Source organism: Lynx rufus, unplaced genomic scaffold (genome assembly GCF_022079265.1).
Source record: "Lynx rufus isolate CCGP_SWC_20201006 ecotype Redwood Valley unplaced genomic scaffold, mLynRuf1.p SCAF_4, whole genome shotgun sequence".
NCBI classification, from domain to species: Eukaryota; Metazoa; Chordata; class Mammalia; order Carnivora; family Felidae; genus Lynx; species Lynx rufus.
Window position 1 is genome coordinate 2,191,056 of NW_025814856.1, and position 27,636 is coordinate 2,218,691.

A 27,636-nucleotide genomic window follows, 5' to 3' on the forward strand; every position below is an offset into this window, starting at 1 on the left:
CCTATAAAAAGAAACTTATCATTCTAATTTCTGCTGCTATATTCAGTCGATGTCCAATTAGAAAAAAACAAAAACTTCGTTCTCGCTAAACCGCAGTTTCAGGTTGTCACCCGTCACCCTACGTAAAACGTTTCGTCATGACGTAGGAGCCTGGCCCTCCTCCTCCCGCAGACCTCGCCCACACGCTCAGCCAATCACGGTGTCGAACTCTCGGCTTGACATCTTCCGCCTCCAATCGCAGGGCACCTCCTCCCCGCCAATGACAGGCGGCCGAGAGGAAACCCCGGTCGTCCGCGGGAATATCAATAAGGGAGCCATGGGGAGGAATAGAAGCCTCGACTCTCGCGAGGATGCTCCCGGCGCTCCCTTCTTCCCGAGGCGGGCTGTCACGTGACGCGGCCTCGCCCAATCGCCGCGCGGGCTGCGGGGGTCGCCGCGGTTCCCGCCAAATACGAGCTCGGCGGCCGCGGCAGCAGCGGCGCGGGCGGGAGGGCGAGCGGCAGTGGCCGCCTGAACGGAGCCCGCGCCACCGCCGCCTGAGGGGAGCTCGAGCCGCCGCCGGGGCGATGCTGGAGGAGCTGGAGTGCGGGGCGCCGGGCGCCAGGGGAGCGGCCGCAGGTCGGTTCGGGCCCGCGCCGAGGGGAAGGGGGGGCGCGGCGCGCGGCCTGCGCAGGCCGAGGTGGCGGTTGGGGGCGGACGGGCCTCCCGGCCCCGGGCCCGCTCCTCTTCGGCGGGCGTTTGGTCGGTGCGGCCGTCACAAGCTGAGCGAGGGCCTTCGCGACCCGCAGGGCGCCCTCCTTGACGTTATTGTTGCGCCGCGACCATTTTTTTCCCGGCGCTTTTGCGTCAGTTCGTCCTTCCAGGGCTCTCTGCGGTGACGGGTCGGTGTGGCCAGGAGGGGAGACTGAGGCCCAGGGAGGCGAAAGGGCTGGCTTTGCAGGTTGCCGAGTGCGTTTGTGCCCCCTGAGCAAGTCGGACCGTGCAGCGGCCCTCTGGCCGGGTGGGGAAACTGAGGCCCGGGGTCACACGGGTTCGGGGACCAGAACGCTGCGTCTGCGGCTCAGGGCAAGCCCAGGTAAGAGCCCTGGCTGGTGGGATCGCCAGGGAGCTGGGACTCGGGGGTTCTTGATCCTGCCCGCCGTGCGAGGTGAAGACCTGTCTTCCCCTCCCCCACCCCATCTTGGAAGGGGGCTTTCTGGCACCTGGCAGAGCCTCCGAAACGTGGGATGGCGAACCAAGGAAGACCAGACTTGCCTGTCTACCTTGCTTGACTCCCATTGTATCCCTAGCCCTTGACGCAATGCTTGGCACATAGGAAGTGCCCGACAGATAAGGGTTGACAAGGAAATCAACTAGTCTGACCCAACACCTGGGCAGCGTTGACGTTGGGGGCTATCCTGTGCACTCCTGGGGTGTTGAGTAACATCCATGGCCTCCGCCCATTAGATCCCTGTGCCAACCCCTTTTCCCTATTTGTGACACCAAATACGTATCCAGGTACTGCCAAGGGGCCTCTGGTAGGGGGCGCAGAATCGCCCCCTAGTTGAGAACCATTCCTTCAATTGTTTCCCGACTTTGAAATTTCAGAGACCTAAAATCCCTATAAATAAAGTTGGGGCTGATTGTCATCGACAGTCACTTGGTCCCGTAAGAATGTTTAATTAAGAAAAAAAAAAAATTAGGGGCGCCTGGGTGGCTCGGTCGGTTAAAGCATCCGACTTCGGCTCAGGTCATGATTTCCCGGTCTGTGAGTTCGAGCCCCGCGTCAGGCTCTGTGCTGACAGCTCAGAGCCTGGAGCCTGTTTCCGATTCTGTGTCTCCCTCTCTCTCTGCCCCTCCCCTGTTCACGCTCTGTCTCTCTCTGTCTCAAAAATAAATAAACGTTAAAAAAAAAAATTAAAAAGCACTCCCTACTGTGACCCTCCTCTCATAAAAGGAAGGGATGTTTAAAGGCTAGATAAAATTAGGAGGGGTGTAATCTTAGAATGAAGAGCATTGGTGACTACACACGAGTGTGTGTGAATTGTACGTGCACCGCTGAACGATCTGGATCCCTGGGTGGGCTACTGTTTTGTGTCAGCTTGTAGCTTTGGGGCCCAGGTCACTTGCCTTCCACTCGCATCAGAGCTGGTGACTCGGAGCCACACCAGTAATACTTGGGGTTGTCCTAGAAGTAAATGTAAGTAGCTAGAAATATGTATCTTCAGTTAAGAGGGGAAGAACATGACTTGGGTAACAGAACTTGAGGATGATGTTGTCTTGAATTGGGTAGAAAGGAAATGTGCATCCTTGGGGTACTTTTCTTATCTTCTCAGCTTGGGGGACAGCCAAGGTTTTTAGCTTTTTACAAATGCTCCCTTGTATATATCTTTTACAAAACTTAGGTAGCATGCCCCAGGTAAGTTTTTTCAAGCCAGATATCCTAGCAGGTGTCAGCTTTCAAACTTACTCTAACCGATTTAAGGATATTTTTTCCAAAGACTTAGCTCTGTTTGCCGTCATTTCTGTATCAGCTCTGATATTATTAGATGCCTTTCCTGAGATTTTTTTTTTTTTTCATGCAGGAAAACATTCTCCTTTATTTCCTGACAGCACTTTAGCTCCAGCCCGGCAAGATTTATAGATTCTTATTTTAAAACAATAAGCCCTAGGGGCACCTGGGTGGCTCAGTTGGTTAAGTGTCCGACTTCGGCTCAGGTCATGATCTTGTGGTCCGTGAGTTCGAGCCCCGCGTCGGGCTCTGTGCAGACAGCTCAGAGCCTGGAGCCTGTTTCCGATTCTGTGTCTCCCTCTCTCTCTGCCTCTCCCCTGCTCATGCTCTGTCTCTCTCTGTATCAGAAATAAATAAACATTAGAAAAAAAATTAAAAAAAAAACAACAATAAGCCCTATTCTGATTTTATAGATTTGCTAGTGAGGAGGGGTTGGATTGGAGGAGAACATTTTGGGGTCGTTAATGGTGAAATTGCTAACACATTATTTTCTCTCATCTTTGCTTGCACTCATTCCTTTTTTCTTTTTTTAAAGATTTTTTTTTCAATTTTATTTATTCTGAGACAGGGAGAGAGAGAGAGAAAGACAAAAGTGAAAGGGGTGGGGGCAGAAAGAGAGAGAGAATCCCAAGCAGCTTCTACGCTGTCGGCGCAGAGCCCGACGTGGGGCTTGATCTCACGAACCAAGAGATCATGACCTGATTGAAATCAAGATTTGGATGCTTAACCGACTGAGCCACCCAGGCGCCCCATTGAAGATTTTATTCTTAAGTAATGCCCCACAGCTGAGCCAGCGGGTGCCCCGTCATTCCCCTTTCCACTGTCCCTATTACCGTACTCGTTGGTTTCCCACCGAGTGCCAGTTCTGAGCTAGGTGCCAAGGGTGTGGTATGGAACTCGTCTCCCTGTTGTTACAGGCTTCCTGTTGGGAGGGAGACATAATAAACAATGTAACTTTCAGAGCGATGAGTGCCACAAGGAGATGAGAAGATGTGACAGTGTTGAGAGCAGAATTTCTCGACCTATTAAGATTTGGGGCAGAAAATTCTGTCGTGGGTACCGTCCTGTGTATTTTAGGATATTTAGCAGTATCTGTGTCCTCTAACCCCTAGATGCCCCCCTCCCCGCGCCCGCCACAAGACAACCAAAAATTTCCCTAAACGTTGCCAAAGGCCCTGGGGGTAGGGGTGGCAAACAAAAATTGCCCCCACGGGACAGCCACTTTGGACATATTAGGTGCTGCATATGCATTTACTACTTCAGGATTTCCACCTTTTAGTAACTTGTCCTTTGGTACTTCTATTCGCAGCCATGGATTGCAAAGACAGACCAGCTTTTCCAGTCAAGAAGTTAATACAAGGTAGCTTTCTGGGAAGGGGTTATATACTGTTCACAATTTGTATCCTTCATGGTCTCCTCAGTTGTGTTTCTACTTTCCTTCGAGCAGAGGCCTTCTGTTGGGGTCGTCGGCAGGAGCATCACGGGGCCCGTGGGGGGCGTGGGAGATAAACACTCGCACCTCCAACCGGAAGGAAACCCATTTGGTTGCATTACTGATTTCTTAGATTTCCAGGAGCAAATCCAGCGGTCACTGCCTTTTGTAGGGTTTCTCTACTTCGGCTCTGTTGACATTCTGTCCTGTATATCGTAGAGTTTAGCGGTGTCCCTGGTCACTTTGCCCATGTCATGACAACCAGTGACGTCTCCAGACTTCCCCAGACATTCCCGACAGGCACACCTTCCCCTGGTTGAACCACTGTACAGGAAGATAAATGCGTCCAAATCCTTCTGTGTGAGAAGGGTAGTATATCTGCCCTCAGGGCAGACCGGACCGTATACAAGTCCGTGGTTTCTGGTTTTTAAAACTCGGTATCTGGTTCCCTGTAGCAGCTTCCCTCCTCCTGTGGGGACAGATAGCAAGTTTGGTGTTGAGGGGAGTCACGTTAAGGGCAGCAGTGTCGGAGGTGAAAGGATTAGGGGCAGGGGCCAACTGGGGCACCCGAGGACAGAAGTGTTTTCTAGAGAAATCCCCCCCAGCCCCGCCTCGAGCCCAGCAAGGCTGATACTTGCTGAGCACGTGGAATATTAGAGTACTGATGAGCTGTTGCTCTCCTCACTTCCCCTGTAAAGACGGCCCCCCCCCCTCTCTGTTTCAGCTCGCCTGCCCTTCAAGCGCCTGAACCTTGTCCCAAAGGAGAAAAGTGAGGACGCGTCGGATGACACGAGGAGCCCTGAGGGTGCCCCTGCACAAGGCCGAGTCCCTCATCTAGAGACCTCTTTGGACAACTTGGAGAACAGCTGTCATATGGGTTCTGACATAGATTTTAATCCAAAACTTGTCAATGGGAAGGGTCCCTTAGATAACTTTTTAAGAAGTACAGTCAAAACCAGTATTGACCAGACCACGGTCATCACCGATTTGACGGAGGACTCGAGTGACCAGCTAGATGGCGTCGCGGCCCTTAGTAAACTAAAGTCTGCTGCCTCTCCCTCCGAGGAGGCCGTGAGTGGGGCCGGAGAAGAAGCTGGAGGTGAGAGGGGGCTGCCGGAGGCCAGTCTGAAGGACGAGCCGACGTGTCCCGAAGAGACCCTTTCAGACATTCCATGCAAAGCAGAGGAGGAGGGTGCTGGCTCCAGAGGTGCAGAGAGGAGTGGAGAGGGGCAGGAAGGCTCGCTCCAGAGCTGCCCTGAGCTGACAGGTGGTCTGAGAACATGCTCCGAGAAGGACCAGGACGGTTGGAGTGAAGCCAGGGGCATCCTGTTCAAAGGGAAGGTGCCCGTGGTGGTCTTGGAGGACATACTGGCTGCAAAACCTCCCCGAACCAAGTCTCCTCCCATGCCACCTGCAGACCAGGGCTTGCCCTCTGACAGCGAGATGCTGGAGTCCGGCCCCGAGGAAGACTCTGTTCTTAGCCACTCGTCCAGGGGTTCTTCCTCTCCTACCAGCTCACCCGAGGGGCAGTCTGCTCCCAAAAGGCATCCCAGCAGTCCCGGACCCTTCCCCACCTCCACACCCATCCGCAGAGTAAGTATCTCTGCTCAGTGCCAGTGTGGCAGTGCTGACAGGAGTCACCTGGGACCGCCGTGTCATCCAGGTGCTTGGTGGCCAAGCAGGTGGGGCCGCAAACAGATGCGGAATTCTTTCGATATCCAGAACCGTTAGGGGTGTTCGGGGGTGGCTCTGTTAGCCCCCAGTGTGTCAAGTGCCATCTTGGTAGCCGTGGTTGTTCACGCCTAACGAATGCTGCTGGTAACTCAGCAGTTTTAGTGACGGAACGGTTGTCAGCAGGCAACCATGAGCCCTCATGGCAAATGTGAGTTCCCTCCATTTCTTCTTCCTGTTCCGAGAGCCCCGTAAGGGTCTTGATGGTAAAAAGTCAGTCAGCGTTGGTGGAAAGGCCCCAAGGCCACAGGAAGGATAAACTGGGGATTCTGTAGGGTCAGCCCTCGTCCGCCTAGCCAGCCATCTGAAAACCTCCCCCAGAGCAGCAAGAACAAAAGAAAAACCTGGCACCGTTTTTCAGGCCCACAGAAGGATGGCCTCTGAAATGCTTGTTGGTGTCACCGCTTTGCGATGAGCATGATGACGGCTGTCTCTGTTCTCATCTGCCCATAGGGTCTTGGGGTTGAAACTGGTAATATCAGTCAAGAATCCAGAGGTGTGTTTAACGGTGTTTTGTTTTGGGTTTTTGGGGTTTTTTTGTTGTTTTTTTTTTTTGGTTTGTTTTTGTATTGGTAGAATTTTTGTTTACTTTAGGTTTTTGTTTTTGTTTTTGTTTGTTTTAAGTAAGCTCTACGTCCAGCGCCCGGAGTCACCCATCCCAAGGAGGCTCTGTGCTGTGAGCACTATCAGTGCAGAGCCTGACGCGGCGCTTGGGGCTCGATCCCACGAACCGCGAGATCGTGACCTGAGTTAAAATTAACCAACTGAGCCACCCAGGCGCTCCCCCCCGGCCCCCCCACCGCTGTTTGTTTGTTTGTTTGTTTAATGTAAATTAGATCCTGGTTGGATCATTCAATAGCTACCTGCTTGATTTGACCTTGCTCACTTTCTGAAATTTGATCTCTGGAGGAAAAATTATTTTTCTAGACGATTTCATGTCATTTGTATCCTGAGAGGTGCAAGAGAGAAGAAGAAAATCGCTTTCACTTCAGGCTTTCAAAATGTCAAAAGTGGAAGTCTTTTTTTTCTTCTAAGTTTCTGAATGTTGCAGATGGATGTACATTTTCAAACTTCCGCCTGAGCCATTAATCAGACTCTCAGAATCAGGGCTGAAGTCCCTTTTTGTTGTCAGCCATCTTGTTTGGGTCAGCCAATCGCTTGAAACCCTTCCATTCTGCCGCTGCTGCTTTGCAGAAACACTGTCACGTGACATGGTGCAGCCAGTTAGCCTCGAGAACAGGACGTGTACACGTGTTTCCATTCTTCTTAATCACTTCATTTTTTAAGTTTGTTTTTGTTCCCACAGCAAGGCCCGAGAATCGGGAAGTGACATAGTTGGGCCTTGTCATGAAACAATTCGGTGTCTGTCTGCTGGCCCACACAGCACTCCAGACAGCTGAGGGTGCTCAGCTGGGAAGGCCTGCACCTAAGATGCTCGGTCTGACTCTGAACACAGGCTTGCACTTTTGAAATGCTCTAGAAGGCGGTGTTCTCACACAGCTTTGCAAATAATCGTACGCTGTGAGTGGCCAAGGTTCAGATGACCCCAGAGCCTGTGGCAGAAAATTGCCCCTGCCGCCCACAGGTGGGCTGGTCCATCACAAGGGTAGAGGTAGCACCCCCTGATGGCGGTCGACACCAAAAGGATGAGCAAAATGAGGTGATCATGGGGAGCCTCTGGGCGCCCAGAGGGCCACACAGCCTGAGGAAGTGGCTGGAGACAGACCATTTGCAACGACACCCGCAGCCTTGTACTTTATTGCCTTCCCCTTCTGCAGCAGGAGTTTTCATACCACTGTAACATGTTCGGTTTTATTTGGCTCTATCATTCCTGGAGTTGGTACTGTAAGATTTTTGCACTGGAATCGCTAGGCATTCGCTGGCCCTGTATTGTGTGTGTGTGTGTGTGTGTGTGTGTGTGTGTGTGTGTGTGTGTGTGTTTGTGTTTCCCTTTCAGGGCACTTGTTAAAATGCAGATCCTGTTGTCTCTTCCCAAGGGAGTCTGATGTAGTCTACCCAGAGAGCTTCATTCTGTTGGGGTTTTTGTGTTGTTGTTTTAAGTACTCTCAGGGTTCTAGAGAATCTCACTTTGAAAAAACAGTCATTTATGAACACCTATTTTAAGTAATCCAGGGTCAGATTACAAGTCAGAAACTAGCCAAAAGGTTGCTATTTAGCAAGAGTGTTTTACCATTTGGGATAGAACCATTTCTCAAGTTTGTTTGCATTTTAACTGTCATTGGTCCTCCTTTACTGGAGATTCAAGATTATCTTTCCATAAATGATGATGTTGATACAGCTGTGTTCCTGGAATCTTTGCATCTATACAAATGAACCCAGATCGCTGGAACTTTTCCCTGTAGAACTTAAATGACACAAGTATTAAGTTCGTCGTGTTTAAAGAACATAAAGGAAGCATGCCAGTCCTCTCTGGCCCCCCTGTCTCTCCTGGGAGGCTGTCATTTTATGTTTCTCTGTGTGGTGTATGTGAGGCCTCCCTTGGGAATATACAGTGTCATTTTGTTTCCTCACCTGAGCCATGTGCTGTAAATATGTTTCTTTTTCATTCTGGGGTGTGAAATCATTGGGCTGGGATGATGTATCTCTTGTTAGCTGCCATATCTTATACCTCTCGTGTGGACAAACTTTAGCTCACAGACTCACTCATTCTGGTTGGTGGATGGTTCCATTTCTCATTCTCAGCCAAGACAGAACAATGTGCTTCCTTCTACCTGTTTCCTTGGGCTGCTGTGGAGTAGAATTTCGAGGTCCCAGGAATGCACACACTAATTTTTGCCTGCTTGCCCTCAACAATGGCCAGACCAATTTGGGTTGTATCTCTTCCCTGTGATTGGGTTTTTAGCTACTCCTGCATGCCCACTACTCTGCACCTCGTTCGCTGCTGCTTATGAGCTAAGAGATGAGGTCTCCTTATGTATAAAATCAGAACAAGCAGCTCTGAGAGGATCCTGCCAAATAAAGTACAAGAATGTTCATGCATCTAGTTAAATCAGTATTGACGACATGGGATAGTTGATGTGTGTATTTCAGCTTCCTTCTGGGATCGTGGATCTTGTTTTTGGCAGCTGAATTCCAAATAGGTAACACATTCGGCCTAGACTTGGAGAGAGCTCCATGAGCACTTGGGCCGAATATCAAGGAGATAACGTTATATCAGACCAGGAAGGTCCACCTGAGAGCCCAGGGAAGCAATCGTAATTGCTCTGATTGCTGGACGTCCTTAGTCAGCTCCTGGGCATCCTGTCAACTCTGCTGTGCCTGGACTCAGCACGCCGGGAGGGGACGTTGAATTTGCAACTGAAACTCACCACATGCGGGCAAGACTGACCCAATGTGCTTTCCCCAGGTGCTCTCGCACAGCAGTCTGGATCGCATTCAATACTGTAAATTTGAACGCACAGGACAACGACAGATACAGCAACGTGCAGATTCTGCTGTTCAGTCCTTTATGGTGGGGGTGAGGACCACAGACATGGCAGGCAAAGTGACTCTGGAGAAGGCAGGTGCTTTCTCTTAAGCCCTTGGTAAAACCGCTTTGGTAACTGGGCGTTTGCGCTGCTACGTGCTTAGTGCAGACAGGCTCGAGCACAGTGTGCGTGGCTTTCATATGCCTCTGCTCAGCCATTTCCTAAGGGAAGATGTAATTCACAGTGGGAAGGATGTCTTGTTGAATGTATTGGTCTGTAAGTTTTATCCTGGAAGAGGTTTTGGACTTTCCCAAATAGATCATCGCCATGCAATTTTTGTCAGTGTGTCAGAGCGTTTCAAGAGAAACAGGCCTTTGGTTTTTCAGTTCCACGTCAGTCCCATTATTTTGGCTGCCCCTCCAAGGCTCAAAGGAGCCTGGGCAGTTACTGCTTTTCTGGCCTGAGCTCTCTCTCCTCCTGTTCGGCCAGCTGATGGTTTGGGTTTCAGGATTCCCCGCTCTGGAGATAGCTTAGGCCAGTGGTCTGAACTTGCTCATACTCCTGCCTGAGGCCACGCCGCCAGCCTGGTGAGTGAACCCAGCGGTGCGTCTTGGTGAGTCCTCCCAGCCCAGGCTCGCTTTGCAGCAGGATGGTAGGGAATGTCATACTCTAGGATGTAGGGGGCTAGACCAGATCACCACCTCTGGCAAGCTGAGCTTTTCTCCTGAACATTCACTCCACTTTCTCGAAGCCGCGCTAGGCAGAGAGTACAGATTGGTCGCTCATGGGAATCCAGCCCATAGGTGTGTTTGATTTAATTCATGTAGTGTTAATTTTTACACATTACCTACAAAATTTAAATACAGTTCCCAACATCAGCCACTCTTGGAAAAATCTGAAGGGGCAGGACTGCTGGGCTGCAGGCCAGTAAGAGCTCTGTCCCTTTTGGGCGAGGTGCATCCTCTGTCCTCTGTCGCAAACCCTTCTACTCCGTGTCACCTGCCTGACACCGAGGCTGGCTGTCCACTGCATTTATTTTTGAGCCTGCCCTGTTTTTCCTCTGGTTGGCCCCCTTCATTTTTGTCATCTGTCTCCTCATTCTTGTCCCCAGAGGCATGCATGTATGTGTTCATTGCAGGTCACGACCTCACTAGGACATTTTAGTGTTTTGGTTCTAATTGGTGGAAACTGGTCACTTGGAACATTGTAGCCTTTTCGTAAAGAAGTTCTTAATCGTGTGAATCCCTTATCCCCGCCCCCCTTTCTTGCCCAAAGAAGTGTGTGATTTGTTCTATGTGATGTAGTGACTGAAACAACCCGTGTTGAAAGAGAAACGTCTCTCATTTCAGATAACTAAGAAACTGGTCAAAGCTTCTGCAGAGAAGGAGAAGCTCAGACTGCAAAGAGTAAGACATTCCCCTTGAAGTAGAACGTTAACCTATGCTTTTTGCATTAAACAGTAAGCAAGCGGGGCGCCTGGGTGGCGCAGTCGGTTAAGCGTCCGACTTCAGCCAGGTCATGATCTCGCGGTCCGTGAGTTCGAGCCCCGCGTCGGGCTCTGTGCCGACCGCTCAGAGCCTGGAGCCTGCTTCCGATTCTGTGTCTCCCTCTCTCTCTGCCCCTCCCCCATTCATGCTCTGTCTCTCTCTGTCTCAAAAATAAATAAACTTAAACAAATAAAAGAAACAGTAAACAAGGTCCTGTTGTCCCCTTTCCCCGCTTGTCCTGACCGTCACTGATAGTTGCTTCATTTCACACAACTGTGCCCTGGGACTCGTGGGTCGCATCATTTTTAGCTTTGCTAAATCGTCCGAAGATTTTGCTCATAGACTTTTCTCTTATTATTATTGTTGTTACTACTGGCTGGATAGTTGCGCATCCCATTGTGGTTGAGCCTTGCCTTCCAAAGGATCCAGCCCCTCTCCCTGCGTCCCAGGCCCCTTCCCACCTGCTGTGCTGTTTGGGTGGCCCCGACACCAGACGGGTGATTCGTGTGCGGCGATCCCTTCTGAGGCTTCACTTGTGTTTTCTGGGGTCACCTCGTGTCACACACTGCAAAGCAGAGCACTTTTTTCTCATTGCCGTGGAGGAGAGGGCCAGCGGGCGTCTCCCCCACGCCAGCTGGTGGAAGGGGCGGGCCGTGTGCTCACCGGCCGCTCCCTGTGCCGTGCACCTCACGGTGGCATTCGGCCTTTGTGGGTCAGATCTTGATGGCGTTTTTAGGGTTTATCTCATTCTTTGTCGTAATCTCCGAGGTGGGGTGGGGATGGAGACGGGGCTCCAGTGTGGCTGATTTCCAGAAGCCTTGTCTTATTTAGCAATGAGAAGCAGGGCATCCCCTTGCACAGACACTGTTGGTGTCATTACCATCCCCAGACCAGACACCTTCTTCAAGTGTCCTGTGCGTCACAGGAAGATGCAGAGGAAACGGTGTGAGAACTGGAACAGTCCAGACGTCTCTCATGGCATGCCGCCATGGCTTTTGTTAAAGCAACCAGGGGTTTCTCAGGGCAGAGGGTATAGACAAGGGCATAGTCATACGGCTAGACGAAAACTGAGTTGCTAGGGTCCTGATGTTGGGAAACCCATTTCTGATGGAAATGGGCCTTGAAAGTGACCCGTTGCTGTGGCAAAAGGAAGCACCTCTCTGCCTGGCAGGCCAGCTTGTTCAGGAGGAGTTCAAGGTTACAGAATAGCGCAGTGCCTCAGGCCATGTACCAGCTGTTTGGAATGAGGAGCCGATGTAAAGATAAAGTCATTTCTTGCTTTTACTGTTTATTCTCATTTATTTCCCCCTTATTTAGCACATTCCTGCTCCTCATCTCATCCCGTTCTTCCATTTCAGAGGAAATAAAACCCTATAATCTTACATGGTTTGGGGAGGAACGAAGGAAAAATGCTTTTGTTTTAAAGATAGAGAAGTAGAACCTATAGGCATTTCTGTCTGTATTTTATCACGGCTTTCTGGTTAAATAAATGTGGTTCAAGCCTAACAGCGGGTAGCCTGGAGGTGGTTCTTTTTTTTTTTTTTTTTTTTTTTTTTTTTTTTTTTTTTTTTAATTTTTTAATGTTATTTTTGATGACAGAGACAGAGCATGAGTGGGGGAGGGGCAGAGAGAGAGAGAGAGGGAGACACAGAATCCGAAGCAGGCTCCAGGCTCCGAGCTGTCAGCACAGAGCCCGACGCGGGGCTCGAACCCACAAACCTGTGAGATCACGACCTGACCTGAAGCTTAACTGACTGAACCACCCGGGCGTCCCTGGAGGTTCTTCTTTAATTTTTTTTAATTTAGTGAAAAAGAGAGTAACTGTGGCCCACGTTTATACATGGTATTTTGAATGAATCTTAAACTTTCTTTAAGGTTTATTTATTTTTGAGAGAGAGAGAGAGAGCGTGAGCGGGGAAGGGACAGTGAGGGAGGGAGTCACGGAATCGGAAGCAGGCTCCAGGCTCTGAGCCATCAGCCCAGACAGAGCCCGACGCGGGGCTCGAACTCACGGACCGCGAGAAGCCAGATGCCCAGCCCGCAGCCACCCAGGCACACCAAGATTCTTACTTCGAATTGCCAGCAAGGTCCCTGACAAGAGGCTGGTGGCCCTCATCTTTCTCCCAGCCCGGGGAGTGGGGGGAGGCGGCTTGGGCGGGCGGCTGGCCCTCTGGGAGACGCGCAGGGGCCCAGCCGCGCCTTGTCTCTCGGCCGCAGGACAGGGAGCGTCTGGGCAAGCAGCTCAAGCTACGGGCAGAGAAAGAAGAAAAGGAGAAGCTGAAGGAGGAGGCCAAGCGGGCCAAGGAAGAAGCCAAGAAGAAGAAGGAGGAAGAGAAGGAGCTGAAGGAGAAGGAGAGGCGTGAGAAACGGGAGAAGGATGAGAAGGAGAAGGCGGAGAAGCAGAGGCTCAAGGAGGAGCGGCGCAAGGAGCGACAGGAGGCGCTGGAGTGCGTGTGCCCTGGGGGGGGGGGTGCTGGGGGCGGGAGCGTGCACCCCCAGGCCGCCTGGGACCCTGGAGCGGCCTCTGGCGAGCTCAGGCTGGCTTGGTGTGCAACCGTGCCTCTGGGCTGAAGCTGTGTCTCACGTCTCCCAGGGCGAAGCTGGAGGAGAAGAGGAAAAAGGAAGAGGAGAAACGGTTGCGGGAAGAGGAGAAGGTAGGCTGTTCTCCCAGGACTGCTGAGTTCAGTCCGCTCGACTGCTGCCCGGTGTTCCTTCGTCTTGGGAAGCCAGGTGGCCCTCGCGGGGACTGCCACGTGTGCACATACCCTCCGGTGGCCGGCAGGCTCCCCGTACTCCGCGCCTGGCATGGAGATAGGCTGGTGCCCGGCTGGGGCTGGGGTTGGTGGGTTTCGAGAGCAGACCTCAAAGTGATGCTTTCCGCTTAAAAATGCCGGGGCTCCCCGTCCGGGGGCCTTCGGCGTGTTTGCAGACCCACATCGCTTCTCTCCATTTCTTTGTGCTTCTCTTTTCTTCCGTTGCAGCGCATTAAAGCAGAGAAGGCTGAAATCACGAGGTTCTTCCAGAAACCAAAGACCCCACAGGCCCCCAAGGTGAGCAGCTGGCCTCCTCTGGCTTGGCTTTTTTGTCTTTGGCCTGCTCCTCCTTTTGAAAATATCAGGGTATCTTCTGGCCAGCTAGCTTCCCTTTCAGCAAGAGGAGGTCCCCGCTTGCCTCCTGGAGGGAGCTCTTATTTCTGGTAGAATCCGGAGGCTCAGTATTTTGTCGTCTCACCAGGCGAAAAGTGTCAGGTTTGCTCAAACTACTGCCAGGTGTTTGGAGGTTGCTTCCTAAACAGTTTTGCCTTAGCAGCTGTCGGGGAGGATGTCCGGGAAGAGCCAGTCCCCACCCTCAGGGAGCTGACGCTCCAGATGGGAGGCAAGACTAGGCATAAAAGGACAGTTCGGAATTCAGCACAGAATTCGGCTTCCTCAGCCTGGCATCTGTCCCCTTCTACCAGCGTCTGCCTCCAGAGACGCCAGGCTCCCTTCCCCCTCCCTCCATGCTCCGGTCGGGACCCATCTCCCCCAGTGCAAGGGTGTCCGTCTAACGCTTTCTCTGCATTCACATCCCTTCATATGTTTGTGTGTTTATACACGTAATAAATCACGAACTGTCATGTCCCTGCTTTGTTTTCGTAGCCGTATCTTGGATTCTCTCTGTGCTGGTACGCTTGGGTCTGCTTGTTCTTTCTATCGCTGCTTGCGCTTTCATAGTGTGGATGGCGTCCCAGTTTATATGTCCATTGCCCTGTTGATGCCCCATCAGGGGCACACGGAGTGTCACTAACACTCCTCTCTGTACCTGTGCCTTCCTTTAGGACAACCACCTAGAAGCGGGCCAGACGCTCGGTTTTTTTTTAACTTCACTAACCCAGTGGGTCAAAAGAAACTGATATCCTTTTTCACTTTACATTTTTCCTTGGTTCCAGGTAGACATCGTTTTGTATTTGTTTACCATTTTCTTTCTTCTGTGATTTGCCAGTTCCTATTTTTTACCCATTTTTCCTCAAGGTTGGCTTGTCCTCTGACCTCTGGGAGCTGTTTTTGCAGCCAGGATTTTCATTCTTGGTGATACACACAGCAGATACTCCCTCTCAGTCTGTTACCCGCCGTCTAACCTGCTCGTGGCATCTTCTGTTGTACAGAGGTTTTTGTTTTAATGGCAACATTGAAGATTTTTCATTTGCACGTGGTTGCAGAGCCTTGTGTACCCTGTGGCCATAGACGGATACGTGCTCTTTCCCGGTGTGTGTTGTTTTTTGCTTGTTTGTGGTTCTTTTGTTTTAGTTTTTGCTCGTTGTGCTTTTATGTGGAGTCCCTTAGCTTGGCTGATCTCTGTAGTTGTCGTGTGGGGCACGGCCCTAACTCTGTCCCGTGTGGCACCCGGTGTCCCAGCACGTGTTCGTCGGGGAGGCGGGCAGTGTGCTGCTTCTCACCTCGGGCTGTGAGTTGGAATCACGAGGGATTACAAAGTCATGGGGCCTGGATCCCGTCCCAGAGCATCCCACGAGCCTGGCGTGGGCAGCGGGGATTTCGGCAGCCCCTGGACGGCCTGTTACGTGGCCGTGATGCAGGCTGTCCGCCGCAGCACTCTTTCCTCCGTGAGGTTGAAGCCTGGCTTTCTGATACGAACGTCACGGCCGTGGTCTGTCCTCCCCACTGCCCGTGTCCTCGTGCCCTGCCAGCTTTGGGATCCACTGACAAACACATTGCTGGTGCCGAAGGAGCTCTGGGAGGGGACACTAAGCCCACCGGAATCTGCGGTGGATGTGACTCTTCGGACACAGATGCTGATGTGTCAGGTCCACGGCAGCCTCTGGCGGGGTCGGTGGGGGGATGGGCTCCAGGCCGTAAGCCAGGCTGTGGTGTGGCTCTGGGTAAAGTCACTCTCCCAGGTCTCGGTTTCCTCACCTGGGAGCTGCTTTTATCACTCACCTCCCCCCTTCTTACTTTTCATTATTTAAGAAACCTTTTTTAATGTATTATTTTCATTTGTTTTTTATTTTGAGAGAGAGGGGGTGTGCATGCACAAGTAGGGGAGGTGCAGAGAGAAGGAGAGAGAGAATCCCAAGCAGGCTCTGTAGCTGTGTAGAACCTGACATGGGGCTTGAACTCTGGAATCGTGAGATGACCTGAGCCAAAGTAAGATGCTTAACCAACTGAGCCACCCAGGCATCCCTCACTGCTACTTTTTAAAGAGCCGTGTTTATTGAGGTGTTGATAGGAAAATTTGCCCGTTCAGTGAGGCTGACAACGTGTGGGACTCCACGGCACCCGCATAGTCCAGATCTAGAGTATTTCTGTCACCTCATAGGGTTCCCTGACAGTCCACAGCCTCCTCCCCCCATCCCCAGCCCCTGGCACCTGCTGAAGTGACCTCCAACCCCATAGGTTTGCCTTTTCCAGAAACCCGTGTAGGTGATGTCACATGGCATGTGGCCTCTTGTGTGTCTCCCGGGACTTCCCAACCCGGATGAATCTGAAGAGCAGTGCGCTGTGTGTCGAGCGGCTCGTCCTCGCGGCTGCCGAGAGGCGGCCGTCCCAGCACGCGGGGGGGGCCGTCACACCCTCTTCTCCATTTCAGACCCTGGCCGGCTCTTGCGGGAAGTTTGCCCCCTTTGAAATTAAAGAGCACATGGTCCTTGCCCCTCGGTTTCGGACCGCCTTCGACCAGGACCTCTGTGATCAGTTGGACCAGCTCCTCCGGCAGCAGAACGGCGAGTTCTCCTTCCTGAAGGATCTGAAAGGCCGGCAGCCCCTCAGGTCCGGACCCACCGTGGTTTCCAACCGAAACACAGACACCTGTAACAGGTTAGTGGCCGGGGGGCCGGTCGTCTACCTGTTGGTGAAGTCAGAGCACAGTCGGAGTGGCCGGGAAGGGAGGGGCCCGGACAGAGCCCTGGGTCCTGGTCTGCTGCTGGCTTGGCTTTGGGCCACTTGTCTCTCTTCGGGCGTCCCATGAGCTCTTGCAGCCCCGCGTGCAGTGGCTTTGCAGGAAGCTGCTGCTGTGGATGGAGTGCGGATTCCTGTCCTGGCTTCCCGGACTCTCGGGGCAGGGATCTTGGTTCCTTCCGTGCCAGCCTCCCTGGGGGGCGTTTCCCCGTTCTTGTTGGTCTGCTCATTCTGCACCACCCTACTTGTATCGATGCTGTGGGCCAGCAACTTAGCAGTCTTGTTTCTCCCTCCTCGTCGGCTTTGTGTCCCTGGAGTAAATGCTCCTCAGCTTCGTTGGGACCAGGCGGTCACCCGTCTTCGTAAGATGCTTACAGCCTGCTTCCTCGGGAAGCCTGGGTGGCAAGCGGGCGCGTTGCGGGGGAGGCGCGTTCCTGAGTTTGCTGGCTCCCCCTCAGCGATGTGGTGATCGTGGAGAGCGGCAAGGTCGACGGCGTTCCCGAAAGGAAGAAGTTTGGCAGGATGAAGCTCCTGCAGTTTTCCGAGAATCACCGACCGGCGTACTGGGGCACGTGGAATAAGAAGACGACCGTCATCCACCCGCGGGACCCCTGGGCGCAAGACAGGGTGAGCGCGTGGCAGACCTCCGACGGTCCAGGCACGCCGTCCGCATTTCCTTCTCGTCTTGCCTTTTGGACGCGGGTCTCCTGGATTCCACGAGTATTGTCGCTTTTCTGCTCCGACTGACGCACGGTGCCTTTGTTTTCCCAGAAGCTCCTGGACTACGAGGTGGACAGCGACGAGGAGTGGGAGGAGGAAGAGCCGGGAGAGTCCCTGTCCCACAGTGAGGGGGTGAGCACCTGCCCGCGCTGGCTTCAGGCTTCGCCCGGAAGGCAGGCCCCGGGCTGAGTCCACTCGCACACGGCCCCCGCTTGGCCCACGGGGTTGCCTGAACGTTTCGGGCAGCCTCGAACGTCCCCATTTCCAGCTTGTCTTAGGAAACCTTACCTGGTGACACCAGCCCGCTTGGCAGTGGAGGCAAGAAGCGTCCCCCACTGTTACCTGGGGCCCACTTGCCCCCTGGTCCACTGTGGTCTCCGCGCCCCCCGTCCCCGTCTCGCATCTGGGTGGCTTCGCGCGCCGTGTGGTACCTGACGCCGGCCCGCTGTCAGCCACTGGGATCGGTCCCCAAGTTTCTCCCGGTGCTTGTGGCGTCCAGAAAAACGTCTGCCAGGTGTTCGCAGATTCACGTTCCAAGCGAAATCGACACTCTGGGGCTGCGTGTCGTGAACGTCCTTTGTTTTCCTTTTGAGGATGATGACGACGAAGTGGGAGACGATGAAGATGAGGACGATGGCTTCTTCGTGCCCCACGGGTACCTGTCTGAGGACGAGGGGGTCACCGAGGTGAGGGGGCGAGCGGGGAGGTGACGGTCCCCGAGAGAGCTCGGCCGGGCCCCAGCCTGGGGCTGTGACAGTGATGCCATGAGGTTTGCGGGTCAGGGCACTAAACCGCGTCGGGTCTGTTTACGTTTCCTTAGCTAAGGTTGGAACTTACGAGAAGACGTGCAGTGAGCTTTAACAATTGGCATTTGTAAATCCATCACCCCAAATGAAATCTCGGACTTTTCCATCTCTCCAGGAGGTGCCCCCGTGCCCCTTGGTTAACCCCCAACCCCCACCACTGACTTTCTGGGCCCTGCCAGACAGTGGAACTTTCGATGGCCTGTCGGGATGCAGTGTTTGGGCAGTGGAGAAACAGCCCCGGGGCGGGGCGGAGGGGGGTAGGTTTTGTGTCTCCAAGTCAGACTGGAGGGGTCGATGCGTTTTACACGCAAGGTAGGCACGTCTGAGGTGCCCGCGAGCTCACCGGTGTTTGAGAATGGAGCCGGGCCTGGTGTGGAAGGTGCCGGGCCTGGCGGTTGAACTGGGCATGAGATTTGGGGTTGGTGATTTGAGAGCCTTGGCATGACATACTCACCAGGAAGTCCCGAGCGGCCTTGAGAGGCTTACTGGTGACATTAGGAAAATACCTGAGACTTTTGCCGGTCGTGGCCAGAGGGAATGCTTCCAGACAGCAAGGGGCACACGTGCCAGTCACGGTTGAGTCTAGGGAAACACTCTGCCGTTTCCCGGCTGGTAGCGTTAGAAGAGGGGTGCAGGACGCAGTGGGGCCTGGGGGTGCGGCGGCCCTGACTGCGGGCGGCCCTGCGCTGCCCCAGCACTCTCTTCTTCCTTCTCACCGGTCCGGAGGCGGGATGAGAGGGCACAGGGCCCCCGGGGACCCCAAAGTAAGCATTGTTCTCCCACCTGCAAGGAGTGTGCCGACCCAGAGAACCACAAGGTTCGCCAGAAACTGAAGGCCAAAGAGTGGGACGAGTTTCTGGCCAAGGGGAAGAGGTTCCGCGTGCTCCAGCCTGTGAAGATCGGCTGCGTCTGGGCGGCCGACAAGGGCGGAGGCGCCGACCTGAAGGTGCTCCAGCAGTTCACGGCGTGCCTCCTGGAGACGGTCCCCTCGGAGGAGGAGCAGACGCCCAAGGCCTCCAAACGAGAGAAGAGGGACCAGCAGAGTGAGTGCCGGTGCCCGGCGGGAGCGGGAGCGGGAGTGGGAGCGGGAGCGGGAGCGGGAGGGGGTCGGGCCCCCGGCTGTCCTGGGCCCAGGAAGACTTTGTTAGGTGTCTGGGTTAAAACGTGCAAGGTCTTTCAACATACAACGAAAGCCAGTGCTTGCTGAGCGCATCTGTTCACCCTTTAATACACCAGCCACACAGGGCAGCTACTTTAATTAGCACGCTTCCCCGGAGAGTGTGGCGGCCATAACTAAGGAGAAATAGGCTCGTGGTGTCAGGCGTGGTGGTTCAGCCAGAGACACCCCCCCCCCCTCCCCGCCCGGGAAGCTTGGCCTTCACAGACTTTCTGCAGCTACTTCCTGTGTCTTAAACCTGCCCTCAGAAGGCCACCTGAGGACACCTGGGGCTCAGTCAGTTAAGCATCGGACTCTTGGTCTCCGCTTAGGTCTTGATCTCAGGGTCGTGAGTTCAAGCTCTGCCTCGGGGTCCACACTGGGTGTGGAGCCTGCTTTAGAAATAAAGTTGTGGTTTTTTGTTTTGTTTTTTTTTTTTTGTTTTTTTTTTTTTTTTAATTTTTTTTTTTTTTCAACGTTTATTTATTTTTGGGACAGAGAGAGACAGAGCATGAACGGGGGAGGGGCAGAGAGAGAGGGAGACACAGAATCGGAAACAGGCTCCAGGCTCTGAGCCATCAGCCCAGAGCCTGACGCGGGGCTCGAACTCACGGACCGTGAGATCGTGACCTGGCTGAAGTCGGACGCTTAACCGACTGCGCCACCCAGGCGCCCCTTGTTTTTTATTAAAAAAAAAAAAAAAAAAAAAAAAAAAGGCCCTCTCGAAGCTGACCGTGTGTCTTAACCTTGGTGACCGACCAGGGAGCAGCGTGCGATGTTTGTTCTCTTTCTCCTCATGTCTCCCGCCCCCCTGTGTCCCCTTCCCCTGCCAGTCTTGGCCCAGCTGCTCCCGCTGCTGCACGGGAACGTGAACGGAAGCAAGGTGATCATCCGCGAGTTCCAGGAGTGCTGCCGCCGAGGGCTGCTCGGCAAGGACACGGGCAGTCCCGACAGCAGCTCCGCCAGCCCGCCGAGCCCCGGCTCTTCCCGCCCACAGACCCCCACCAGCAGCGAGGACGCCGCCGTCCCCTCCAAGGCCAGGCTCAAGCGGATCATTTCTGAGAACTCGGTGTACGAGAAGAGGCCTGACTTCAGGATGTGCTGGTACGTCCACCCGCAGGTGCTGAAGAGCTTTGACCAGGAGCACCTGCCCGTGCCGTGCCAGTGGAGTTACGTCACCGTGGTGCCCTCGGCCACCAGGGAGGACAGTGGCAGCATCCCGGCCGTGGGGCCCGGCCAGGGGACGCCCATGTCGCTGAAGAGGAAGTCCGCGGGCAGCATGTGCATCACCCAGTTCATGAAGAAGCGCAGGCACGATGGGCAGGTGAGGGGCGGGGCGGGGCGATCCCCCCCCAAGGGCTTTCTTGTTTGCAATAAAGTGCATTTTTTAGAGCCGTTGTAGATCGGCGGCAAGAGTGATCAGAAAGCATAGCGGTTTCCCATACGCCCCCCTGTCCCCAGCTGCAGTTTCCCCACTGTTGACCCGGCGCCAGAGCCGTGCGTCTGTCGTCACGGACAGCCTACGTCCACGTGTCCTCCTCACCCAGAGTCCCGGTTGACGTTAGGGGTCCTGCCTGGTGCTGCGTGTTCTGCGGGTTTGGGCAGGCGTACGATGGCGTGTGTCCACCACAGAGCACCTCCACGGACCTGAACGTGCCCTGGGTTCCGTCTGCTCATCCGTCCTTCCCTCCACACTCCGGGGGACCACGCATCTGCTGTCCCCGTCGTTTTGTCTTTTCCAGAATCACAGGCTTGGGTGCACACAGCGTGTAGCCTTTTCGGATTGGCTTCTCGCGTCGCTCTGTGTGTGTCCGATCCTTCCGTGTTTCTTCGTGGCTGGATAGCTCGTTTCCTTTTAGCACCCGACAGGTCCCGCGCAATGACTTTTTAGTTTAGTTTTTTGTTTTGTTTTGTTTTTAACTTTCTAAAAATAATTTTGAGAAAGAGCGAGCATGAGTGGGGAAGGGGCACTGGGAGAGGGAGAGAGAGACAATCGCAAGCAGGCTCCCCCCCCACTGTCATTGTGCGCGTTGGGCTCGATCCCACCCACGAACCGTGGCTGTGATCTGAGAAGAAATCAAGAGTTGGATGCTCAACCAACTGAGCCACCCAGCCACCTCCAGTTTTTAGTTTTTTAAATCTCTTTTTGCTTTTACATTCACTTAACGTGACTATTAAGCATTTATTCTGCATCAGGGACCCTGCTAGAGTTTGTAGGCAGCGATGAGCAGAACCCATCGGATGGGAGGCACAGATAGGAATTTGTCACAGGAATAGTGGCCTAATCACAAACAGGCAGCTCGGGAGCAAGTACCCAGAGCAGAGTGTGGGGACCTGGGGGGTGGGCGGCCTCCTGGGGACACCCGTGTGGAGTGGCCTCCGGGGCCCTCTGCGTGCCCCGAGGGGCAGGTGCCCCAGCGGCAGCCTTCGCTGATGTTGGGTGTGTCTGTTTTTTTCCTTCCTGGACCGTGAGTGTAACGAGTTTCTTTTCTATCCCGCCTCTGAGTCTCACTGGAAACCTATTTTCAGGATGAGCACTGGGTCCTCGTTTTAGGCAGGCAACTCAGAGTTAGAGGTTTTATGGGGATGAGACGGGGGGGGGGAGGGTCTTAAAAGTCAGGTCTCCTGCTCACGTCCAGTGTCCTCTGCAGGGGAGGTGTGGCTTGGGGAGCTGTGTGCCAAAGGCCGGATGGTGATGCCCCCTCACGCCCCGCTCCTGCCCACTGCTTCTCTGACATTAGTCACCATCTGGCTTAGGAAATAAAGTGGCCATTAGAACAGGGAAGCAGGAGAGGTTACTCCCGGGGGGGTGTCAGCCCACCTCCCTGCTGGCAGCAGACAGATGAGGCCTTTGGTATGTTGGTTATTGTCTGTTCTTAAGTCTATTTATTTATTTTGAGAGCGAGAGAGAGCGCACAAGTGGGGGAAGCGCAGAGAGAGAGAGAATCCCGAGTAGGCTCCACACGGTCCACACGGAGCCCCATGCAGGGCTCGATCTCGTGAACTGTGCGATCATGACCTGAGCTGAAGTCGGACGCTTAACCGACTGAGCCACCCAGGCGCCCCAGGCCTTTGATACGTCGTAAACCTTCCTTTTAAACTGTCCGTGTTACCTGTCCTCAGTGCAAGGCTGTGTGCAGGGCTCCGCCTGGCCTGTGGACACGGCTTATACCATGGGGAGCCCGCTGGGTTAGGGTCGGGGCCTCAGACCCACAAACAACTTCCTTCCCTGGACCTCAGCCGAAATGAGCCAAAACGAGAGAAGAGGGACAGCAGAGTGCGTGCCGGTGCCTGGCGGGAGCGGGAGCCGGAGGGGGTCGGGCTCCTGGCTGTCCTGTTGGATCTGTTTTGTGTTCAAGCTGTGCTTGAGCAGTAGGACCTTTTCGTGGTCCGTGCTGGTGTCACCCAAACAGTCTAAGGAGGAACCTGAGTGTGACTGGCTCTGGTTGAAAGCAGCAGTGGGAACCTGGCTTGGAAATGGCTGGGCTGGAAAACAGCCTAGTTTGTCCCCCTATCTGAGCAGCATCTGCAGGCCTCTGCCCTTCTGTCGTCCCTCAGGGCCCTGCTGTGTCCCTGTCTGTTTCACTGGGGTGGGTGAGAGTCACACGTCCTCGCGTGACGGTCACGGCTGCATCCTGAGCCCCACTGTGCTCTTTCACCCGTGGTCGTCCTCATTTGTGTTCACGACCCACGTCTGCACGGAAAACCTTGATTTTAGCCCCTGTTACGTGTTTCCTTACATGCCAGGTACTATAGTAGGCACTTCATATGAATCCCCGTGTTTCATTGGCGAGATGCTTCATCATCTTACTGAGACACCAGGAAAGAAAAAATGCTCCCAGTTAACCTAGGGTGACCCCCCAGGGGACTTGTGGATGCATGAGAAAGTGTGTGTCTGGGAATCCATGAAATGGGGAGTCTCAGCTGATGATACATGTGAACAGCAGCCCCGTGCTTTCGTTCCCCGTTCACGGGGGAGGCCTTGCAGAGGCTCAGCGGCGTGGGGAACTCAGCCGAAGGCCACACGGCATGTGAACCACGCTCCGGGCCCTGCGTGCGGCTCACCTGCTGTCCCTGGGGGTCTAAAACTGTTCTGGACAGAAGCACCACTCAGAGCAGACCAAATCTTTGGAGTCCTGGGCTTGCTGGACCCAGTGGTTCTGACTCAGTAGGTCTGAGGGAGGAATCTAAAGCCTGCATTTTAAAAACCCCTCAGGAAATGGCACGTGACGGGCCCAGGACCACAGTGTGGGCCTGCACGGTGTGTGCGTCATGGGCTGAGAAGCCCGGAACACCCGGCTCTGGGGATGCTCTGGGAGTGGTTCCGTGGGCAGCTAGCCTCGCCCCTGCTCTGCAGAGTGGGACACCCTCCTCCACGGTCCCCTCGTGTCGGGCCACCGGTAACGGGGCCCCAAAGCCACGGCATCAATACAGGAGGGTTTGTCTCAGCAACGAGAGGTCCTCAGCTCCTGTGCCGACCGGCTCTGCGTGTCCCGCTCCCTCCTTCCTTAGTATGTGGCCTTGGTCCTCATGGTCACAGGATGGCTGTCGCCCCTCCTGCCCCCAAGACCGAGGTGGCAGAGGCTCCGTTCAGCTGGAAAGGGACACCGTCCCCGACAGACTTCCTCCTGAGTCTCTCTGGCCAGAATCGTTGGCACAGCCCATCAGCTGCGGGAGAGGCTGGGAAAGGGACTGCCCAGCAGCCCCCAACAAAACTCCGGCTCTGTTTTAGAAGCCGGGGAGGGGGGAATGGCTTTGGGGCACGCGCTGAGCAGGCCCCCCACTGCACGGCACCCACATAAAGCGGGAGACCCGGGTAGACTTCTAGAAGGGAGGTTGGAAGGCGCAGGAGCACGTAGAGTGCTTCCGCTTGCGTTTCGGTGAAGCCGCCGGTGCTTCTGTACCCTTGGGGGTAGTTGTCGCAAACCCTAGGGGTGTGCAGATAGAGCTTTTAGACTGGGTTGGGCTGTTTTCATTTGCGGGACTTTAAAAGTCTGTGTGAGTTCAAAGTAGCCCCGATACGCGTGGGTTCACCAGGTGCCCTGGTCAGTGAGCTGAGCAGAGGAGGGGCACCAGTCCTGCCGCCGGACGTCTCATGCGGCCCTAGGGTGACGCGAGCTCTGCGCCTCGGTTTTAGTTTAAAGCGGGGGGAGGTTCTGTGTTCCCTCTCCGGTCAGAAGTCTGTGCTCAAGATGACCCGGAACAGGGTTCTTCCCAGCTGCCGAGCTTTGCCGTGGCCACACAGTGGGACTCGGGGTGTCCTCCCGGAGTCTCCCCGGTGGAAGCCTGGCCCGTCCTGGAGGGCTGCGCTTGGTGGCTCATCTGAAAACCGGCGGAGCCATGGGAAGCCTTGTTCACCTGCACTCGCGTGTCCCGTCTGCGGGGCCCGTGAGCGGGGACGATGGGCGGGTCCCTTTTGCCTGGCAGACCCAGCCGAGCGCCTCCTGAGTGGCGTAGTTGAGGGCCGGGCCGTCTGTCCTCAGCCCGGGGATTCTTTTGACACAGGTGGTTGGGAGTCCCCCTTGGCGTCCGGCCGTTGGCAGCACGGCTCGCTCTGGGGGCCCTTGTCGTGTCCGTGGGGCTGCCCGGCTGGGCCCGGCGGCAGTCTGCACACCCCCAGTGGCCTTGTGCTGTCTGTCACCCCTTCTCCGGCAAAGGCAGATTTCTGTAGCGGAGAAGTTCCAAGAGTGTTGTGAGAAATAGGCCTTCTGTTGAAATAGGCCCACCTCTGCCTCGGCTGGTTCTTTGTCGTTCACAAAGGTGCCCGTGTGGATGGCTGGTGTTTAAAATCAGTCCTCCCTTTCACGCTTTCTGTCCTCTCTGGTGAAAGCCGATGGAAACGGCTCCAGGATGTCGGTGGAAATTCTGCTGTCAGTGGAGGCCCTGCCTGGCCCCCGCCCGCAGTTGCTTGGATGGTGTTGTCCCTGGCAGAAGTGATCTAAGCATGAGTGAACCAGAAATCCAGGTCTCTAAGTCAGAGACAGTTCGCAGATAATGCTCGTGGTAGTTTTCGGAGATCTGAGTGAGGTCTTTTGACAGAAACTCCCCGTCCCCCAGGGTTCCTTTGCTGATAGGCTCTCAAGCAGACTCCTCAAATTTGTTGCCAGAACAGGTGGGGGGGGGGGCACAGCAGTCCCCCTTCCCCACCCGTGGCCCGTCTGCTTCTGCTGCTGCTGTTGATGGCCTGTGCGCCCTTGTCTGTCCAGGTTGGAGCTGGGGACCTGGATGGGTTCCAGGCAGACACGGAGGAGGAGGAAGAGGAGGACGGCGACTGTGTGATCCTGGACATCTCGGATGTTGGGGGTGAGAAAGGCCCAAGCCCTCCTCTTTCATCAGCCTGGCCGGAAGGGAAGAACGTGCCCTTTTGCTCCCACGCGCCTCTTGTCTGTAAACAGCGAGGCTGCATGATGGGACCCCAAAAGGCACTGGGTGGGCCGGGGTGGGTGTGGGCAGTGGGTTCCAGTGCGGGCCCTGGAGGGTCTGACTGGTCTGAAAGCTGCCGTGGGCACATCAGGACTGGACTACAGTAGCCGTAGCAGAAACAGGTGCAGTAATGGTCTGGCATTTGGGCGCTGACCACGTCGTGGCACTTCCAGAAGCTTCTGAGAGAATCTACAGTGCTGCCCCTGTGGCGTTGACCTGTGGGCTGAGTGCCATGAGGCAGAGTGGTGGAGTCCCGGGGTGGTCTCGGCCGTAGACAGGGCTCAGGGAGACCCGGGGGAGAGGTGGGAGCCCGGTGGATTTCTGGGGCGGGGGAGGGGGGCAGGGGGGATCGGAAGTACAAGGGTCAGTTGTGAGGACAGGACGCACAGCAGGGCTGGTATGGGTGGTGAGGGAGGCTGAACTGAACTTGCTGAGTGAACTAAGGAGGGGACGGGGTCTGAGGGCAGTGAGTACAGCTGTCTCGAGGGGGTATGTGGGGGACAGCAGCTTGAGCCCCTACCCGGTGTTGGGGTGCGGTCGGCTAAAGCCCCCTCCCTCTCTTGCCTTGCAGAGGCCCAGGCCCCGTGTGGAACCGCTTCCGGAGCTGGGGGGTCCGTGGGGATGGACAGCAGCGAGAGTCCCCCGCCCGCCAGCTCGCTCGGCCCCTGCTGAGCGCCCCCCCGGCCCGGTGTGTGCGTGTAGGATGGTTTAGGGATTCACAAACGCCTCTCGGATACTTGAAAGTCCTGCGAGTCTGTGTGAAGAGCACTTTGTCCTGCTTCGCAGACCTCCCCTGAGGTCTGGAAAGTTTTATATAGGATGCTTGATTGGTTCCTTTTGATACTTGTAAAAATGTTCCCCCCAAAAGCTGCATATTAATCTGCCCTTTAATAAAGCATTATCGCGATGTGAGGACCTGTACAGGGAAAGCCTGGTCGCGCCCTGCGGGCCCCGGAGCAGGCACTGTGATGAAATGCTTGTAAATGAGTTGGAGCCCGCTGCGGCTCCCAGACCCCATGTGGGTGTGTATAAACTTATTGTCCAGCCCTGACCCGGCGCGTCTGTCATCTTTTCGGACACATCGTTTCTTGTGAGTGGGTGTGTGCTGTTACCTGGGGCCTGGGCCGCCCCGCTGCCCGTGCCCAGCTGGCACGCCCCTACCCCACGCGTGCCTCTGTCCTCTGTGTAGAGGCCTGCACCTTGCGAAAGCACCATCCCAGCTTTGTTGTGCAATCCTCACCCCTGTGCTGACCTAGTTCAAGGTGAAGGCTTCTCAGAAGGTACGCACGCCAGCCAGTCCCCCCTGCCCGTCCCTGAGGGGAGCAGTCCAGTCCAGTCCAGCCGCCGGGACCCGAACTGTGCTTCCAGATCAGCATCGGGGTCGGGCCACAGCTTGGGAAGAGCGTGCAGGTGGCTGTGGGCTCCTGGGCCCTGGTCACCGAGGCCCTGAAGCGGCTCTGTGTTGGGGCTGTGGCAGGCCCCCCAGAGGCATCTGAGCGCGTCGGAGACCCGGGGGAGCTGAGATTCTGGCAGAGCTCGTGGACTCCGTTCAGCCTGGGCTCCCCGTTTCTGTTCCTGCCGCCCCCACGGGAGACGAGGGAGGCAGCTGCCGAGTCCGTGTTCTGCACGGACTGGATGCGGCCAACACAGGGTGACCCCACCCCACCCCACCCTCGGGGCACTCAAAGGCAAGGGCCCCATTTCTCCCACCCGTTTGGGCGGGACCGACGAACACCCCAGTTGCAGGGTGAGGGCCCGGGCCCTGACCGGGGCTCCCTGGGAGAGGTGGGTACAGCCGTAGTACATCTGTGAATGGGACCACCTCAAACCCCTCAGGTCCCCTGAAACCCGTTCTAATTGGCCACCCAACTACTTGCAATCAGCTCCACGTAGCAGTGGGGCAGGGAGGGGACGTGGGGCCAGGGGGACAGGTTGTGTTGGGTTTCCAAGATGGGAGAGCAAAGGAGGACAGTCCCAGGTCTTGCCCTGTGTGAGAACAGAGTCGCTGGTGGCCCAGGTGGGAAGCAAAGTCACACGCGGGGGCTGTCCGCTGGCGGGGGGGGGGGGTGTC

The 27,636-nt window shown here is 55.1% G+C and overlaps 1 protein-coding gene across 1 annotated transcript; it reads left to right on the plus strand.

Moving 5' to 3' along the window:
• The first annotated feature begins 321 nt into the window (after positions 1–321).
• CHAF1A (chromatin assembly factor 1 subunit A) lies at positions 322–26,616 on the plus strand. The gene is made up of 15 exons (XM_047096904.1): positions 322–618; positions 3,801–3,851; positions 4,648–5,516; positions 10,432–10,488; positions 12,787–13,016; positions 13,163–13,223; positions 13,551–13,619; positions 16,153–16,379; positions 16,919–17,087; positions 17,232–17,312; positions 17,774–17,866; positions 18,777–19,029; positions 19,976–20,466; positions 25,349–25,445; positions 26,137–26,616. The coding sequence occupies exons 1-15, from the start codon at positions 351–353 to the stop codon at positions 26,235–26,237; spliced, it is 3,117 nt and encodes a 1,038-aa protein (XP_046952860.1). The 5' UTR covers positions 322–350; the 3' UTR covers positions 26,238–26,616.
• Positions 26,617–27,636: the final 1,020 nt, after the last annotated feature.